The 19,409-nt window shown below is 46.1% G+C and overlaps 1 protein-coding gene across 3 annotated transcripts in view; it reads right to left on the reverse strand.

The window, feature by feature from the left end:
- Positions 1-7,454, reverse strand: part of dclre1c (DNA cross-link repair 1C, PSO2 homolog (S. cerevisiae)) — a 43,443-nt gene extending 35,989 nt beyond the window's left edge. For 2 of the 3 annotated variants that reach the window (XM_078235981.1, XM_078235980.1), the window contains exons 1-2: positions 7,284-7,414; positions 2,872-2,923 (exon numbers count right to left, since the gene is read on the reverse strand). In XM_078235981.1, coding sequence (XP_078092107.1) covers positions 2,872-2,923; positions 7,284-7,392 — 161 coding nt within the window. In that variant the 5' untranslated portion in view covers positions 7,393-7,414. Of the gene's footprint in view, positions 1-2,871; positions 2,924-7,283 lie in introns of all 3 variants that reach the window. The other variant, XM_078235979.1, reaches the window with a different exon arrangement.
- Positions 7,455-19,409: the final 11,955 nt, after the last annotated feature.

Raw genomic sequence — 19,409 nt, forward strand, 5'->3', positions numbered from 1 at the left:
CCCCTCATCCCAGGGACTAATATAGTGAACTTTTGCTGCACCGTCTGCAATAAAAATACATCCTCTTTTAAATGGAAACCAAAGCTGCACAGTGTTCCTGGTGTGGTCTCACCACACCCTGTACAACTGGAGCAAGTCCCCTCTATTCATGTATTTAATCTTCTTGCAATAAAGGGCAACATCTGCCTTCCTAATTGCTTGCTGCACCTGCATGCCAATAGATCATAGAATCCCTACCGTGCAGAAGGAGACCATTTGGCCCATTGAGTCTGCACCGACCACAATCCCACCCCAGACCCTATCCCCACAACCCCACACATTTACCCCGCTAATCCCTCTGACCTATGCATCTCAGGACACTAAGGGGCAATTTAGCATGGCCAAACAACCTAACCCACACATCTTTGGACTGTGGGAGGAAACCGGAGTACCCGGAGGAAACCCACGCAGACACAGGGAGAATGTGCAAACTTCGCACAGACAGTGACCCAAGCCGGGAATCGAACCCAGGTCCCTGGAGCTGTGAGGCAGCTGTGCTAACCACTGTGCCACCGTGCTGCCCTCTGTGCCACCATGCTGCCCTTTCTGTGTTGTGCAAGCACCCAAGTCTCTTTGAACATCAAAACTTACAAGTTTCCCATTCTTTAAAAAATATTCTGTGCTTCTATTCTATTACGACCAAAGTGAATAACGTCACACTTCTCTACATTTTAATCCATCAGAGACCTTGTTGCCCATTCACTTAACCTGCCTATAATCGCTTTGCAGCCTCGCTGTGTCCTCCCCACAGCTTACCTCCCCTTTGTTTCATCAGGAACTGTACATACATTACTCTGTGTCTTATCATCTGAGATTAATATAGATTGTAAATAGGCGCGGCCCCAGCACCGATCCTTGCAGCACTCCACTATTCACTGCCTGCCAATTTGAGAAAGATTTGTTTATGCTGACTCTGCTTCCTATCTGTTAACCAATCCTCTTTCCGTGCTAAAATACCACCCCCAACTCCATGAGCTCTTAGCTTACCTATTAATCTTTTGTGTGGCACCTTATTGAATACCCTTTGGAAGTCTAGATATACTACATCTACTGGTTCCCCTTTGTCTACGAGTTACATCCTCAAAAAACTCCAAATAAATTTGTCAAACAGGATTTCCCTTCTAAAAAAAGTTGTTTGTTGTAAATGTACAATGCTTTTCTAAGAGGATAGTTAAGACCTTCCTTAACAATAAATTCCAGCATCTTCCCACTGACTGATGTTAGACTAACTGACCTGTAATTTGCTGCTGACTCTCTCTCTCTCTCCTATCTTGAAAAGAAGTGTAACATTTGCCAATTTATTATCAAGTGGGATTGCTCCAGAATCTAAGGAATTAAATCCTAAATCTCAAGTAAATACCTAATTAAAGATGGACATTGACAGATTCACCACCATCTGGGGAATTCACACCTCCCTTTGTTTAAAGATGGATTGACACAGAGGATTGTAGAATTCCAGTTGACGTGAGTCGCTGTTCTACCCGGGTCAAAAGGGCACGTTGAAATGTGAGTACTTCAGATGTGAATGGATCTCATCTACATTCCATTGATTCATGATGGTTTTCAACATCCAAACGACGCTGAGTGGATATCCAAGAGTGAACAAAAACACAGGATGACTGGAATCTACTGAGTTTGAATGTCTGCTTTTAAAACCAGCTGCTTGGAGACAGAGTTTCACCGCAAACCAAACTAGCTACAAGTGATCCAAGCAGCGATACCTTTCTTGAAAGCATACGGCATGCTTGCCTTCATCGGCCTGGGCATTGAGTTTAAAAATTGCCAAGTCATGTTGCAGCTTTGTAGAACCTTAGTTAGGCGGCACTTGGAATATAGTGTTCTATTCTGGTCGCCACACTACCAGAAGGATGTGGAGGCTTTGGAGAGGGTACAGAAAAGATTTACCAGGACGTTGCCTGGTATGGAGGGCATTAGCTATGAGGAGAGGTTGGAGAAACTTGGTTTGTTCTCACTGGAACGACGGAGGCTGAGGGGCGATCTGATAGAAGTCTACAAGATTATGAGAGGCATGGACAGAGTGGATAGTCAGAAGCTTTTTCCTAGGTGGAAGAGTCAATTACTAGGGGGCACAGGTTTAAGGTGCGAGAGGCAAGGTTTAAAGGAGATGTACGAGGCAGGTTTTTTTACATACAGGGTGATGGGTGCCTGGAACTCATTGCCGGGGAAGGTAGTGGAAGCGGATACGGTAGTGACTTTTAAGGGGCGTCTTGACAAATACATGAATAGGATGGGAATAGAGGGATATGGTCCCCGGAAGGGTAGGGGGTTTTAGTTGAGTCCTGTGCTGTAATTTTCTTTGTTCTTTGAAAGTGGGAGATTCCGACAGAGAGCCAGATTACCCAACCTGTTTCAAATTCAGATTCACCTGGGATCCAACCTCTGGAAATTCAACTACAAGAAACCTCACTGCATACTCAGAATCATTTGCTTTACTAGACCTTCACTTCAGCTAATGCATCAACATCATCCAAGAAACTACAGGCCTGCCATGAAAGAGACCGAGATATTTATAAGCTGTACCAGAATATTATCTTTATCAGTATCTAATCTTTGTGCGCGAGCGTGAGACACGAATGAGTGAAGCATTGCGTCAAATTCAGGGCAAGCTGTGTGATGTTATTACTGGACAAGTCAGATGGTGGAATGTTTGTTTCAACTCTGTAAATACTATTAAATACAAATAATACAATTCCTCTGAGGGAGAACACAAGCAGAACCTAACTGAAATACACAAGATACATAATCCATTGCAACACAAAGGGGCATTTCCTGCAATGATCATTTAAGAGAAACCCAAAGTGGGATCAGTACCTGCATTCCAGTCGTCTTTTCAAGACAGGAGCTCTTAATCCTTTCATGTGATCTGCAAAATAATTGGAAACCCGAATATTCAGTAATTCTTTTTCCAAACTTAAAGCTTTGCGGCATTAATAGAGTCCTTTCCATTAAATGAAATTTGTAAATTATCTTTAATGTTCTCCTTGTTACATCATAGATACTTTGAAAATGATGACCTCAAGATGTTTCTTCCAGGTTGTAATTCATTGAGTAGAATTAGTGCTCCTGTATGTGATTCGCTAATGCACATTGTGTTAAAGAGTCATTAGCATTAGACTTTCATTCAGGTGAACGACTCACCTCCTGACTCCCCAAAGTCTGTCTATCATCTACATGGCACAAGTCAGGGGTGTGATGGAATACTGCCCACTTGCAAGGATGAGTGCAGCTCCAATGACCCTCAAGAGGCTTGACACCATCCAGGACAAAGCAGCCCCACTTGATTGTACACCATCCACCATTTTTGATAGCACAGTGGTTAGCCCTGCTGCAGTGCCAGGGACCCGGGGTTCGATTCCCAGCTTGGGTCACTGTCTGTGTGGAGTTCTCACGTTCTCCCCATGTCAGAAAGACGTGCTGGTTAGGTGCACTGACCCGAACAGGCACCAGACTGTGCGACTAGGGGAAATTCACAGCAGCTTCAGTGCAGTGTTAATGTAAGCATTACTTGTGATGAATAAATAAACTTCAATTTCACTTCACACTGACCCCCTTCACCACCCCCTGCACAGTGGTGTCGGGGTGTTTCATCGACAAAATGCACTGCAGCAATTCTCCAAGGCTCCTTCAACATCAACTTTTTAGTTTCCAAACCCACAAACTCCATCATCTAGAAGGACAAGGGCAGCAGAAGCAGGGGACACCATCACCTGGAAGTTCCCCTCCAAGCCACACACTATCCTGACTTGAAAAGGTATCGCTGTTTCTTCAGCTGGGTCAAAATCCTCAAACCCCCTCCCTAACATCACTGAGGGTGTACCTACGCTGCATAAACTGCAGCGGTTCAAAAAAGCTTATCTTGGGAATCTTGTGTCATGCGGATGATGTGGCCCACTTAACGTAACTGACTGACCACAACCAGTGCCTCAATACTGGCACTGTTGGCCTGAGAGATTGGAGTATTTATCCTGCTATTGATTTTACAGGAGGCATCGCTAGTGATAGTTCTCCAAGGATGTAAGGTGTCTGCTGTGCATTGTTCATGTCTCTGACGTACACAGGAGGGCAGTCCACACTGCAGCCTTGTAGACCACGAGCTTGGAGCTGGGTTGAGGACTTTGCCATGAAACACTCTTTACCCCAAGCAGCTGTTGGCACACTGGAGGCAATGTGGAGTTTTATCACCTTGCGGAGAGGAGGCTCCCAGAGTATGAGAGATGATCGATGTTGTTCAATGATTCACCGTGGATCTTGATAGTCGGAGGGTGGGGAGGGAGCAGTGTTGTGCAGCGAGAGCAGGTTGGTCGATGAACTTTGTCTTCCATATGTTTAGCCCAAGGTCCATTCTTTCATAAGCTCCCGTGAATGCGCTGACAATAGTTCGGAGCTCGGTCTTTGAGCGTGCGCATACGCAAGTGACATCAGTATAGCACAGCTGGATGACAGAGGTTGGGGTGATCTTGGTTCTCGAATGGGGGTGTCTCAGTTTGAGTAGTTTCCCACTTATCCTGTGGCGTAGTTCCACTCCAGCAGGGAGCTTCTGGAGGTGGGGTGGAGTGTTGGGGTGAGGAAGATGGAAAAGAGCGTTAGTGCAATGACACAGTATTGCTTGACCCCAGTTTGCACTCATACTGGGTCTATGGCAGTTCTGTGGGTAAGGATCACAACTAGCCTGTCATCACGCAGCAGGCAGAGGGTAGTGACAAATTCCTGTGGGCAGTCAATTTTGCGGAAGCCACTCCATAGTCGCTCCCGGCTGATAGAGCTGAAGTTCTCTGCAAGGTCAAAGAAGGTCATGACTAGAGGTTGCTGCTGCTCTCTGTAACTTTCTTGCACTTGTCTTGCTGTGAGGATCATGTTCACCGTTTCTCTTGATGGATGGACCCTGCATTGTGACTCGGGTAAGATCCCTTCACCAGGGGAGAAGGTGATTGAGAAAGACTCTTGCAATGATCTTCCCCATGATCTACAGTTACTGCAATCAGTCTTGTCTCTTTGTTTAAAGATGATCACAATTACATTGTCACACAGATATCTTGGCATACTCTCCTCCTTCCAGGTGAAGGAGATGAGATCATGCATTTATGTCAAGAGTATTCCTCCGCCATATTTTAGTATTTCAACAGGGGTTCTGTCTGTGCCAGCAACCTTGTTTGTTCTTAACTGATGAATAGTCTTTGCAAACTCATATAGGGCTGGGATTGCACTGAGCTGGTGACAGATAGCATATTGTGGAACATGATCAAAGACTGAGTCTTGGTTGAGCAGATCCTAAAAGTGTTCCTTCCAACAAGCGTTGACTGCCTCTCTGTCCTCGAGAAGCCCCACTCCATGCTGCAGTCTCAGTGGGCTACGTCCTTGGAAGGTTTGGGCTGTAAATGGTCTTGATTGTGCTGAAGAATCCATGCATGTCATGGCTGTTGGCGAGTTGCTGTATTTCCTGCGCTCCTTCCACCCAACATCTATTCTTTAGCTCACAGCTTTTCTGTTGGATCTCAGCCTTCATTTGTCTCTGGACCTGCTTTCATCCCCACGGATTTTGGTAGTTTTTCCAGTTCCGGAATGCCTTGGGCTTGTGAATTAGCAGCTCCTTTATCACCTGGTCATTCTCGTCAAACCAGTCATGATGTTCCCTGGTGAAGGAACCAAGTGTATCCCTGTAGGAGTTCATTATGGGCAGATTTAGACCAGGCAGTGTGGACAATTTTGTGCTTCCCGTTTGCTCAGCATCACCAGGTTGCTTGTGAGGCACTGCTGAGTACAGTCCTCAAGTCCAGCGATGGGCCGAATCACCTCCTTCTGCATTGTAGGGATTCTATGAACTCTTTCCTCAACAAAGCCTGTGGTGCAGGAATTTGATTCATAGAATCCCTACAGTGCAGAAGGAGGCCATTTGGCCCATTGAGTCTGCACAGACAACAATCCCACCCAGGCCCTATTCCTGTAACCTTACCTGTTTACCCTGCTAAAGTAACCTGACACTAAGGGGCAATTCAGCATGGCCAATCAACCCAGCCTGCACATCTTTGGACTGTGGGAGGAAACTGGAGCACCCAGAGAAAACCCACGCAGATGCAGAGAGAACATGCAGACTCCACACAGACATTGACCCAAGCTGGGAATCAAAATCGGGTCCCTAGCACTGTGAGGCGGCACAGTGGTTAGCACTGCTGCCTCACAGCACCAGGGACCCGGGTTCAATTCCCAGCTTGGGTCACTGTCTGTGTGGAGTCTGCACGTTCTCCCCGTGTCTGCATGGGTTTCCTCCCACAGTCTGAAAGAATGCTGGTTAGGTGCATTGCCCATGCTAAATTCTCCCTCAGTGTACCCGAACAGGTGCCAGAGTGTGGCAACTAGAGGATGTTCACAGTAAGTTCATTGCAGTGTTAATGTAAGCCTACTTGTGGCATTGATAAATAAACTTCAAAAAAACTTTACCCAACAGGTACTCACAAAACAGGAATCATAGAATCCCTACAGTACAGAAGGAGGCCAATCGGCCCATCAAGTATGTACTGAGCACAATCCCAGCCAGGCCCTATTCCCGTAACCCCACACATTTACCCTGCTAATCCCCCTGACACAGTAAGAGTTTTAACAACACCAGGTTAAAGTCCGTTGGACTTTAACCTGGTGTTGTTAAAACTCTTACTGTGTTTACCCCAGTCCAACGCCGGCATCTCCACATCATGAATCCTCTTGACACCAGGGTCAATTTAGCATGGCCAATCAACCTAACCCACACATATTTGGACTGTGGGAGGAAACTAGGCACCCGAAGGAAACCTACGCAGACACAAGGAGAATGTGCAAACTCTACAAAGACAGTGATCCGAGGCCAGAATTGAACCCGGGTCCCTGGCGCTGTGAGGCAGCAGTGCTAATCATTGTGCCACCCTCGCCCAAGACTGAAGACAGCTCTCAGTCAATCTAAACACCCTGCATAACTGAGGAGCAGGAATCGCATATTCAATCCCTTGAGTCTGTTTCACTATTCAATAGTGCATCTGAACTCCATTAACACAGGCTGCCCTGCTTCATCTCCACATACCCTGGGGACTGACTCTACCCTCAGAAATGTTAGGGACGATGGAACAAAACTGAGTAAACTTGTAGCGGCGTCTGGTTTCAGAAAAGGAACCCCCTTGCTACAGAAACCAGCTGAACAACCTGTATCTGGGGTTACTCGACAATTCCCAATTGAGATTTAAAAGAGGGCTTCCCACCTTTGTGGCAGTGCGACAGGAAATAAGCCTTGGCCAGCAGGTTATCCCTGTCAAACCTGTCGATGGAAGCGCTGGGATATTCCCGCATCCGACCCTGGAAGGAACTCATCGCTGTTCCCTCCCGGCAACTGTATCAATCTGAAACTGCTACAGTCCCCACCTCTGATTGACACCTCCACCGGCCAATCACACAGCTCCCTGTGCCGGGCGGGTGTGGAGAGCACCAATCAGAGCGGGGCAGGGGCGGGACTGTGTGGTGATGATCCCGGAAGAAGGAAGCAGCAAGAGGAGCCGGAGCCCAGGCTGTGACAACTGAGCTGAGAGCTGAGAGTGTGACACTGCTGCTCTCTGCTGCCTGGGAGCTGAGTGCTTTCAGTGCCAAACTTCAATCTCACATGAATTGATAAGTTTATTTATTAGTGTCACAAGTAGGCTTGTGACCGCAATGAAGTTGTTGTGAAAATCCCCAAGTGAGGAATATACACCATTAAACAAACCATCTCCAGAGGGACTATCATCATCCTCAAAGAGAAATCTGAGCTCTTCCTGGGTGCCTACATTTCTACACCATTTAAAAAATAATTTCAGTAATCCCCAGAGTTCAGTGTTTTCTCTTTTTTTTTGTCATTGCTCATCTCTGTCGTCTCCCCTCGGGAAATTATGGACTCATTATTCAGAAACAGAATCAATTTATAGCAACAGAATGCATCCAATTGGCCCATTGTGTCTGCGCCAACCAAAAACAAGCAATTCAGCCTAATCCACCCGCCCACCTTTCTAGCTCATAGCCCTGAAGGTGACAGAACCTTCAAGTGAAAATCCAAATCTTTTTTAACCTTCAAACTAGCAGCTTTGCCCACTGATCTTTGATGCTGAAACAAAAACAGAAAATGCTGGAAAATCTCAGCGGGTCGGACAACATCTGGAGAGAATAGAGAAATGAGCTCATCCAGACTCGAAACATTGGATTCCAGCATCCGCAGTAATTTGCCTTTATCTTTGATGCTGAAATTGGGGGTTGTTCTGTCCTTTGTGTGAGTTACTGTTGTCTTTTATTCATTCATGGGATGAGGGTGTCACTGGCGAGGCCAGCATCTCGTGCCCATCCCTAATGACCCTGGAGAAGGTGGTGTTTAGATGTCTTCTGCAGTCCCTGTGATGAAGGTTATATTAACTGATGCTACAGAGAGTGCGATCCCCACTCAGAGTGATATCAAAGCAGGAGACTAAACAGAGAGAGAACAGCATGTCTGATTGTACACCTCCTCTCTGCCTCCCATTTCCTCTTGCCCTGGATGCCTGTCCCCTATTGCTCTCCTGTTCCATTGAGAGGGGAGACAGGCGGGAGGGAGTGGATGCCCTTTAGTGATGCCAATGGCTGAAGTTGGCGGCTGGAGTGGGAACGAGTTCCTGTTGGGTGGCTGGAGTTACAGATGTTGAACTCCGGTGGAAAACATTCTGGGATATCTCACCTCCTGCCTGACCCTGTCAAACAGCAACAACTCCAGCTGTTGAACTTCTCATTTTGATGACAGCATCCTCAGTAATGCAGCAGTCCTTCAGTGCTGCACCAACTGAGACTGTGTTGCTCACACCCAGGCCTAAAGTCCACAACTTTCAATTCAGTAATAAGAATATTATCACTGAGCTAACATTCAATTAGAGCAGATGCAATTACACAATAAAGCCACAGTCTGGGCCTTCCAAACACCCCATGGCAGCCAAGATCACTCACATCAACCCAGCCGAGCATCAAACTCAACACATCTACCATGGGAGATCCTATTTGTGCAGATAGAGCAGAGGCAAACTGAGGAAGGTAGTGGAACAGTCAGTGGAGGAACATGATGTGAGTCCAAAACTAGAGGGCATAGGTTTAAGATGAGAGGGGAAAGATTGAGGGGCAACCTTTTCACACAGAGGGTGGTGCGTATATTGAATGAGCTGACGGAGGAGGTGGCAGAGGCGGGTACAATTACAACATTTAAAAGACATTTGGGAAAGGTTTAGAGGGATACGGGCCAAACACAGGCAAATGGGACTCGTTCAGTTTAGGAACCCTGGTCAGCATGGATGAGTTGCGCTGAAGGGCCTGTTTCTGTGCAGGATATCTCTATGACTCTAGGATCAGGTTGTATCCCCTAAATAAAGAGCGAATGAATGCAATCCTTTTAAATAGTTTCTGAACAGATAAATGACAGTCAGTGGGCATTGTGCCATTCAGCTGAAGTCTACGGGGAAGTGGCCACATGCTGCATCTTTATGGGGATGAAATGCGCGCAGCACTCTGCAGTTTACCTGGCACCATCTCCAGAACAGCTTTTCTCCTTAGAGACCTGAACTCCAATACACAAAATACAAAAACAAAGGTGCCATGGTGACACTGTGGTTAGCACTGCTGCCTCACAGTGTCAGGGACCCGGGTTCGATTCCCGGCTTGGGTCACTGTCTGTGTGGAGTCTGCACTTTCTCCCCATGACGGCATGGGAACCCTCTGGATGCTCCGGTTTCCTCCCACAGTCTGAAAGAACATAAGAACATAAGAAATAGGAGCAGGAGTAGGCCATCTAGCCCCTCGAGCCTGCCCCGCCATTCAATAAGATCATGGCTGATCTGACATGGATCAGTACCACTTACCCGCCTGATCCCCATAACCCTTAATTCCCTTACCGCTCAGGAATCCATCCATCCGCGCTTTAAACATATTCTGCGAGGTAGCCTCCACCACCTCAGTGGGCAGAGAATTCCAGAGATTCACCACCCTCTGGGAGAAGAAGTTCCTCCTCAACTCTGTCTTAAACCGACCCCCCTTTATTTTGAGGCTGTGTCCTCTAGTTTTAACTTCCTTACTAAGTGGAAAGAATCTCTCCGCCTCCACCCTATCCAGCCCCCGCATTATCTTATAAGTCTCCATAAGATCCCCCCTCATCCTTCTAAACTCCAACGAGTACAAACCCAATCTCCTCAGCCTCTCCTCATAATCCAAACCCCTCATCTCCGGTATCAACCTGGTGAACCTTCTCTGCACTCCCTCCAATGCCAATATATCCTTCCTCATATAAGGGGACCAATACTGCACACAGTATTCCAGCTGCGGCCTCACCAATGCCCTGTACAGGTGCATCAAGACATCCCTGCTTTTATATTCTATCCCCCTCGCAATATAGGCCAACATCCCATTTGCCTTCTTGATCACCTGTTGTACCTGCAGACTGGGCTTTTGCGTCTCATGCACAAGGACCCCCAGGTCCCTTTGCACGGTAGCATGTTTTAATTTGTTTCCATTGAGATAGTAATCCCATTTGTTATTATTTCCTCCAAAGTGTATAACCTCGCATTTCTCAACGTTATACTCCATTTGCCATATCCTCGCCCACTCACTCAGCCTGTCCAAATCTCTCTGCAGATCTTCTCCGTCCTCCACACGATTCACTTTTCCACTTATCTTTGTGTCGTCTGCAAACTTCGTTACCCTACACTCCGTCCCCTCCTCCAGATCATCTATATAAATGGTAAACAGTTGCGGCCCGAGTACCGATCCCTGCGGCACGCCACTAGTTACCTTCCTCCAACCGGAAAAACACCCATTTATTCCGACTCTTTGCTTCCTGTCGGATAGCCAGTCCCCAATCCACTTTAACACACTACCCCCAACTCCGTGTGCCCTAATCTTCTTCAGACGTGCTGGTTAGGTGCATTGGCCGTGCTAAATTCTCCCTCAGTTTACCCGAACAGGTGCCGGAGTGTGGCGACTAGGGGATTTTCACTGTAACTTCATTGCAGTGTTAATGTAAGCCTACCTGTGACACTAATAAATAAACTTTAAACAGTGTTCTATCATCAGGTTTTCTAGCAGATTGCACAGATTGAAGTTTCAGAAAGGACCTCACAGGTCTGATTGGTATCTTCCAGTGAGCGCTCATGTAGATGTAGGCCATAGAAATCCAGTTCCAGCAGCCAGTGCACGGTTAATACCATAAGAACATAAGAACTCGGAGCAGGAGTAGGCCATCTGGCCCCTCAAGCCTGCTCCGCCATTCAATAAGATCGTGGCTGATCTTTTCGTGGACTCAGCTCCACTTACCCGCCCGCTCACCATAACCCTTAATTCCTTTACTGTTCAAAAATGTATCTATCCTTGCCTTAAAAACATTCAATGAGGTAGCCTCAACTGCTTCACTGGGCAGGGAATTCCACAGATTCACAACCCTTTGTGTGAAGAAGTTCCTTCTCAACCCGGTCCTAAATCTGCTCCCCCTTATTTTGAGGCCATGTCCCCTAGTTCTAGCTTCACCTGCCAGTGGAAATAACTTCCCTGTTTCTATCTTATCTTTTCCCTTCATAATACAAAGAACAAAGAACAATACAGCACAGGAACAGGCCCTTTGACCCTCCAGGCACGCGCCGCTCCCTGGTCCAAACTAGACCATTCTTTTGTATCCCTCCATTCCCACTCCGTTCATGTGGCTATCTAGATAAGTCTTAAACGTTCCCAGTGTGTCCGCCTCCACCACCTTGCCCGGCAGCGCATTCCAGGCCCCCACCACCCTCTGTGTAAAATACGTCCTTCTGATATCCATGTTAAACCTACCCCGCCTCACCTTGAACCTAGGACCTCTCGTGAACGTCACCATCGACCTGGGAAAAAGCTTCCCTCCGTTTACCCTATCTATGCCATTCATAATTTTATACACCTCTATTAGGTCACCCCTCATCCTCCGTCTTTCCAGTGAGAACAACCCCAGTTTACCCAATCTCTCCTCATAACTAAGCCCTTCCATACCAGGCAACATCCTGGTAAAGCTCCTCTGCACTCCCTCTAAAGCCTCCTCGTCCTTCTGGTAGTGTGGCGACCAGAACTGGGCGCAGTATTCCAAATGCGGCCGAACCAACGTTCTATACAACTGCAACAGCAGACTCCAACTTTTATACTCTATGCCCCGTCCTATAAAGGCAAGCATGCCATATGCCTTATTCACTACCTTCTCCACCTGTGACATCACCTTCAAGGATCTGTGGACTTGCACACCCAGGTCCCTCTGCGTATCTACACCCTTTATGGTTCTGCCATTTATCGTATAGCTCCCCCCTACATTAGTTCTACCAAAATGCATCACTTCGCATTTATCTGGATTGAACTCCATCTGCCATTTCTTTGCCCAAATTTCCAGCCTATCTATATCCTTCTGTAGCCTCTGACAATGTTCCTCACTATCTGCAAGTCCAGCCATTTTCGTGTCGTCCGCAAACTTACTGATCACCCCAGTTACACCACCTTCCAGATTGTTTATATAAATCACAAACAGCAGAGGTCCCAATACAGAGCCCTGCGGAACACCACTAGTCACAGGCATCCAGCCGGAAAAAGACCCTTCCACTACCACCCTCTGTCTCCTGTGACCAAGCCAGTTCTCCACCCATCTAGCCACCTCCCCCTTTATCCTATGAGATCCAACCTTTTGCACCAACCTACCATGAGGGACTTTGTCAAACGCTTTACTAAAGTCCATATAGACGACATCCACGGCCTTCCCTCGTCAACCATTCTAGTCACTTCTTCAAAAAACTCCACCAGGTTAGTGAGGCATGACCTCCCTCTCACAAAACCATGCTGACTATCGTTAATGAGTTTATTCCTTTCTAAACGTGCATACATCCTATCTCTAAGAATCCTCTCTAACAACTTCCCTACCACGGATGTCAAGCTCACCGGCCTGTAATTTCCCGGGTTATCCTTCCTACCCTTCTTAAATAACAGGACCACATTAGCTATCCTCCAATCCTCTGGGACCTCACCTTATATGTTTCTATAAGATCTCCCCTCATTCTTCTGAATTCCAATGAGTATAGTCCCAGCCTACTCAGTCTCTCCTCATAAGCCAAACCTCTCAACTCCGGAATCAACCCAGTGAATCTCCTCTGTACCTCCTCCTTTCTCAAGTAAGGAGACCAAAACTGTACACAGTACTCCAGGTGTGGCCTCACCAGCACCTTATACAGCTGCAACATCACCTTGCTGTTTTTAAACTCCATCTCTCTAGCAATGAAGGACAAAATTCCATTTGCCTTCTTAATGACCTGCTGCACCTGCAACCCTACTCCTTGTGATTCTTGCATAAGGACACCCAGGTCCCTCTGCACAGCAGCATGCTGCAATTTTTTACCATTTAAATAATAGTCCACTTTGCTGTTATTCCTACCAAAATGGATGACCTCCCATTTACCAGCATTGTACTCCATCTGCCAGACCCTCGCCCACTCACTTAGACTATCTATATCCCTTTGTAGACTTTCAGCATCCTCTGCACACTTTGCTCTGCCACTCATCTTAGTGTCATCTGTGAATTTTGACACACTACACTTGGTCCCCAACTCCAAATCATCTATGTAAATCGTAAACAATTGCAGTCCCAGCACTGATCCCTGAGGCACACCACTAGTCACTGATCACCAACCAGAAAAACATCCATTTACCCCCACTCTTTGCTTTCTGTTAGTTAACCAATTCTCTATACATACTAATACATTACCCATAACACGGTGCACCTTTATCTTATGTAGCAGTCTTTGGTGCGGCACCTTGTCAAATGCCTTTTGGAAATCCAGATCCACCAGATCCACAGGTTCCTCATTGTCCACTGCACATGTAATGTTCTCAAAGAATTCCACCAAGTTAGTCAAACATGACCTTCCCTTCATGAACCCATGCTGCGTCTTACCAATGGGACAATTTATGTCCAAATGTCTAGCTATTTCTTCCTTGATGATAGATTCAAGCATTTTCCCTACTACAGAAGTTAAGCTAACCGGCCTATAGTTATCCGCCTTTTGTCTACCTCCTTTTTTAAACAGTGGCGCCACATTTGGTGTTTTCCAATCTGCGGGAACCACCCCAGAGTCCAGTGAATTTTGGTAAATTATCACTAGTGCATTTGCTATTTCTCCCACCATCTCTTTTAGTACCCTGGGATGCATTCCATCAGGACCAGGAGACTTGTCTACCTTTAGCCCCATTAACTTGCTCAACACTACCTCTTTCGTGATAGTGATAGTTTCTCGGTCCTCACCTGCCATAGCCTTCCTATCATCAATTTTTGGCATGTTATTTGTGTCTTCCACTGTGAAGACCGACACAAAATACCTGTTCAATGTCTCAGCCATTTTCTCATTTCCAGTTATTACATCCCCCTTCTCATCCTCTAAAGAACCAATGTTTACTTTAGCCACTTTTTTTCGTTTTATATACTTATAGAAACTTTTGCTATCTGTTTTTGTATTTTGAGCTAGTTTACTCTCGTAATCCATCTTACTTTTCTTTATACCTTTTTTGTGGTTTTCTGTTGACCTTTAAAGATTTCCCAATCCTCTAGGTTCCCACTAATCTTTGCCACTTTGTATGCATTTTCTTTCAATTTGATACCCTCCTTTATTTCCTTAGATATCCATGGCTGATTATCTCTTTTTCTACAGTCCTTCTTTATCACTGGTATATACTTTTGCTGAGCACTGTGAAAGATTGCTTTGAAAGCCATCCACTGTTCCTCAATTGTCCCACCATAAAGTTTCTGCTCCCAGTCTATCTTAGCCAACGCCTCTCTCATCCCTTTGTAGTCTCCTTTGTTTAAGCACAAGACACTGGTATTGGATTTTACCTTCCCACGCTCCATCTGTATTTTAAATTCAACCATACTGTGATCGCTTCTTCCGAGAGGATCCCTAACTGCAAGATCATTAATTATTCCTGTCTCATTACACAGGACCAGATCTAGGATAGCTTGCTCCTTCATATTTGCGGAAGGATATATTGGTCTTGGAGGGAGTGCAGAGAAGGTTCACCAGGTTGATACCAGAGATGAGGGGTGTTGATTATGCGGAGAGACTGAGCAGATTGGGTTTGTACTCGTTGGAATTTAGAAGGCTGAGGGGGGATCTTATAGAGACCTATAAGATAATGAAGGGGCTGGATAGGTAGAGGTGGAGAGATTCTTTCCACTTAGAAAGGAAACTAGAACTAGAGGGCACAGCCTCAAAATAAAGGGGGGTCAGTTTAGGACAGAGTTGAGGAGGAACTTCTTCTCTCAGAGGGTGGTGAATCTCTGGAATTCTCTGCCCACTGAAGTGGTGGAGGCTTCCTCGTTGAATATGTTTAAATCACGGATAGATGGATTCCTGATCGGTAAGGGAATTAGGGGTTATAGGGATCAGGCGGGTAAGTGGAACTGATCCACTTCAGATCAGCCATGATCTTAGTGAATGGCGGGGCAGGCTCGAGCGGCTAGATGGCCTACTCCTGCTCCTATTTCTTATGTTCTTATGTTCCATTACATACTGTTCAAGGAAGCTATCATGGATACATTCTGTGAACTCCTCAGGGGTGCCTTGACCGACCTGGTTTGACCAATTGACATGTAGATTAAAATCCCCCATGATAATTGCTGTATCATTTTTACATGCATCAGTTATTTCTTTGTTTATTTCTCGCCCCACCATGATGTCATCATTTGGTGGCCTATAGACTACGCCTATCAGTGACTTTTTCTCACTATTTCTAATTTCCACCCAAATGGATTCAACCTTTTTTTCCATAGATCCTATATCATCTCTCACTACCGCCCTGATATCATCCTTAAATATCAGAGCTACACCACCTCCCTTACCTTCCTGTCGGTCCCTCCGAACAGTCTGATATCCCTGGATATTCAACTCCCAGTTGTGACCATCCTGCAACCATGTCTCTGTAATGGCCACCAAATCATACTCATTCGCAATGATTTGTGCCGTCAACTCATTTACCTTGTTTCGAATGCTATGAGCATTCAGATAAAGTGCCCTTATGCTAGTTTTTGTACCTTATTTTTGAATTCTAACACTTCCATTAATAACATCTCCTGAGTTCTCCTTCCTTTTAACTTTTTTCCTGATTTTTGATGAAGTTGGAACATTCTCCCCACATTTTGTCCTTGCTCCCACCTTCTCGGACTCCTTACATAGGTTCCCATCCCCCTGGCATATTAGTTTAAACCCTCCCCAACTGCTCTAGCAAACACTCCCACTGGGACATCAGTCCCAGTCCTGCCCAGGTGTAACCTGTCCAATTTGTACAGGTCCCGCCTCCAGTATGATGCAGGTATTGTATCTCTGGACAATTCCACACCTCATAGAAATCATAGAAACCCTACAGTGCAGAAAGAGGCCATTCAGCCCATCGAGTCTGCACCGACCACAATCCCACCCAGGCCCTATCCCCATATCCCCACATATTTACCCACTAATCCCTCTAACCTACGCATCCCAGGACACTAAGGGGCAATTTAGCATGGCTAATTAACCTAACCCGCACATCTTTGGACTGTGGGGCGGCACGGTAGCACAGTGGTTAGCACTGCTGCTTCACAGCTCCAGGGACCTGGGTTCGATTCCCGGCTTGGGTCACTGTCTGTGTGGAGTTTGCACATTCTCCTCGTGTCTGCGTGGGTTTCCTCCGGGTGCTCCGGTTTCCTCCCACAGTCCAAAGATGTGCGGGTTAGGTTGATTGGCCATGCTAAAATTGCCCCTTAGTGTCCTGAGATGAGTAGATTAGTGGGTAAAATATGTAGGGATATGGGGGTAGGGCCTGGGTGGGATTGTGGTCGGTGCAGACTCGATGGGCCGAATGGCCTCTTTCTGTACTGTAGGGTTTCTATGATTTCTATGAAACCGGAGCACCCGGAGGAAACCCACGCAGACACAGGAAGAATGTGCAAACTCCACACAGACAGTGACCCAAGCCGGGAATTGAACCCAGGTCCCTGGAGCTGTGAAGCAGCAGTGCTAACCACTGTGCTACCGTGCCGCCCTTTGCTCCATTCCCTGTGTAAACTGCACCTGACTAATCTGGCACGTGGTAATCCTGGCAGCTGTGACTGTGGTAGATCTAGTAATGATGTGATGTTAGGTCTTCACTCAGAGTCACAGACTAATGCTGCCTCAGTTCAATGCTTCAACTGACACTTGGCATAGCAACCTCAATGACTGCAGCCACACAGGCGGCCATGTACAGCAGTAGCATGCTCAAAAATGCCCTCCCTCCCCATTCTTCCAATCTCAGGAACTAACATTATGCTGCCACGTATTAATTCAGAGCAATTCAAGTCTATCTGGATTGCCTCTGTAAATCCAGTTGCTGAATGTATTGCATTCTCTGATATATTAATACTTATAGCAGACCCTAACCAGAATCTGTCCCTAATCTCATTACTGTCTGCCACTTTGTCACATTTCTGTCCAATCCCGAGGTTCTCCCTTGCTATCTTGCTTTTATGTTCCACTAATTCACTCTCCCGTGTACTGTCACAGTGTTTCTCTCTGTTAACTGACATTCGATTACTGACTTATAAAACAAATAACTTGGAAATATAGGCTTCTTAAAGTAATTTGTTGTATGAATCGGGAAAATGTTTTCGGTATTCATCAAACATGTGTTTCAAGAATGGTTTTGGCCATGTCGAGGAACACAAGGCAGTTCATTCAGAATGGGCTGTTACTCTCTCCACGTGGTTTGCAATGAGTCCGGAAGAGTATTCTCAGCTGCATTGTAGCGTCATGAGTTGCCTAGTTACAGATGACAACAACACGCCAACGACATCCAACGTCCAGAAGTCCAGGATAAAGTAACAGTCCAGCCTGTTTTCTCTGTGTAGAAATAACCAATTGTGCAGCATTTCAAAGGTAAGTCCTTCTCCTGTGTGTCTTTGCTGCCGACCTGAGAATTTTTAGCAAGCTAAATAACTAATCAGCTAACTATGGGGGATCTCACTATGGGGGAACTGGAGGATGATTGAGGTAAGTAAGCATCTGGTTCAAAAATACGGTCCCAGGGATTGGAGTTTGCACCCCACACCTTCGGGAAGGTTGGTCATCCTACAGTAGAGCCAGGCAGCTCTGCAATACTTCAGGCTACTGCTATAGATTGGCCAGACTGACTCATTGCTGGATCTGGGGAACAGATCTGTCACTGGGAAGTTCCCCCACTCAAAAGCCTTGAATATTAATGCCCTGAAGAGCAGGGTGATCCAAAGTAAAGTTACCAATGCTCTTTGCCAATAAACTACAGAATAGATATCCCTTAAGGTTCTTAGATAAGAGAGACCTGACTGTAAGGGAAACATAGAAAATAAAGTAAATAAAGTTTATTTATTAGTCACAAGTAGGCTTACATTCACACTGTAGTGAAGTTACTGTGAAAACCCCCTAGTCGCCACACTCTGGCACCTGTTCGGGTACACTGAGGGAGAACTTAGCACGGCCAATGCACCCTAACCAGCACGCCTTTAGGACTGTGGGAGGAAATCGGAGCACCCGGAGGAAACCTATGGAGACACGGGGAGAATGTGCAAACTCCACACAGACAGTGACCCAAGCTGGGAATCGAACCCGGGTCCCTGGTGCTGTGAGGCAGCAGTGCTAACCACTGTGCCACCGAAAATAGGAGGAGAGCTAGGCTATTCAGCCCCTTAAACCTGCTCTGCCATTCAATGGCTGATTCTCTACCTCAACACCATATTCTTGCTTTCTCCCCATATCCCTTGACACCGAGTATGCATTTTGAAGCATGCAAAGAGAAAGTTCATTTAAGTTACATCTCTCAGTACCCTTCAGCACAGTGATGGCTTTGCATTCATGCTCCAAACATACTGGGCAGGTCACAGCATTCATTTTCAAATGACATGGACAACGTCACTGTTTGAAGAAGAACGGGGGAGTTTTACCCGGGTGTCTTGGCCAATATTCATCCCTCAAGCAGCTAAAGTAGGTTATCTGTCATTGCTGTTTGTGGGATCTTGCTGTGTGCGAATTGGTTGCCCCATTTCCTACACTATAATAATGACTGCAATTCAAATATATGTCATTGGCTGAAGAGTAACTTGGGATGCCCTGAAGCATGAAAAGCACAATATAAATGTAACTCTTCCTATTAAATGTATTCTGAAGGATCAGTGACCACACGAGTATAACTTCAGATTTTTCATATATTGGTGCTGAATTTTTAAAAATAATCAATGATAAAGGTGTGATTTGTGAACCAGTTTTACATGAAGGTGTACATTAGAGGATAGACTTTTATTTCCTTTTCTGTTTTAGGTATTT

The sequence above is a fragment of the Mustelus asterias genome, chromosome 19 (genome assembly GCF_964213995.1).
Source record: "Mustelus asterias chromosome 19, sMusAst1.hap1.1, whole genome shotgun sequence".
Classification (NCBI taxonomy): domain Eukaryota; kingdom Metazoa; phylum Chordata; class Chondrichthyes; order Carcharhiniformes; family Triakidae; genus Mustelus; species Mustelus asterias.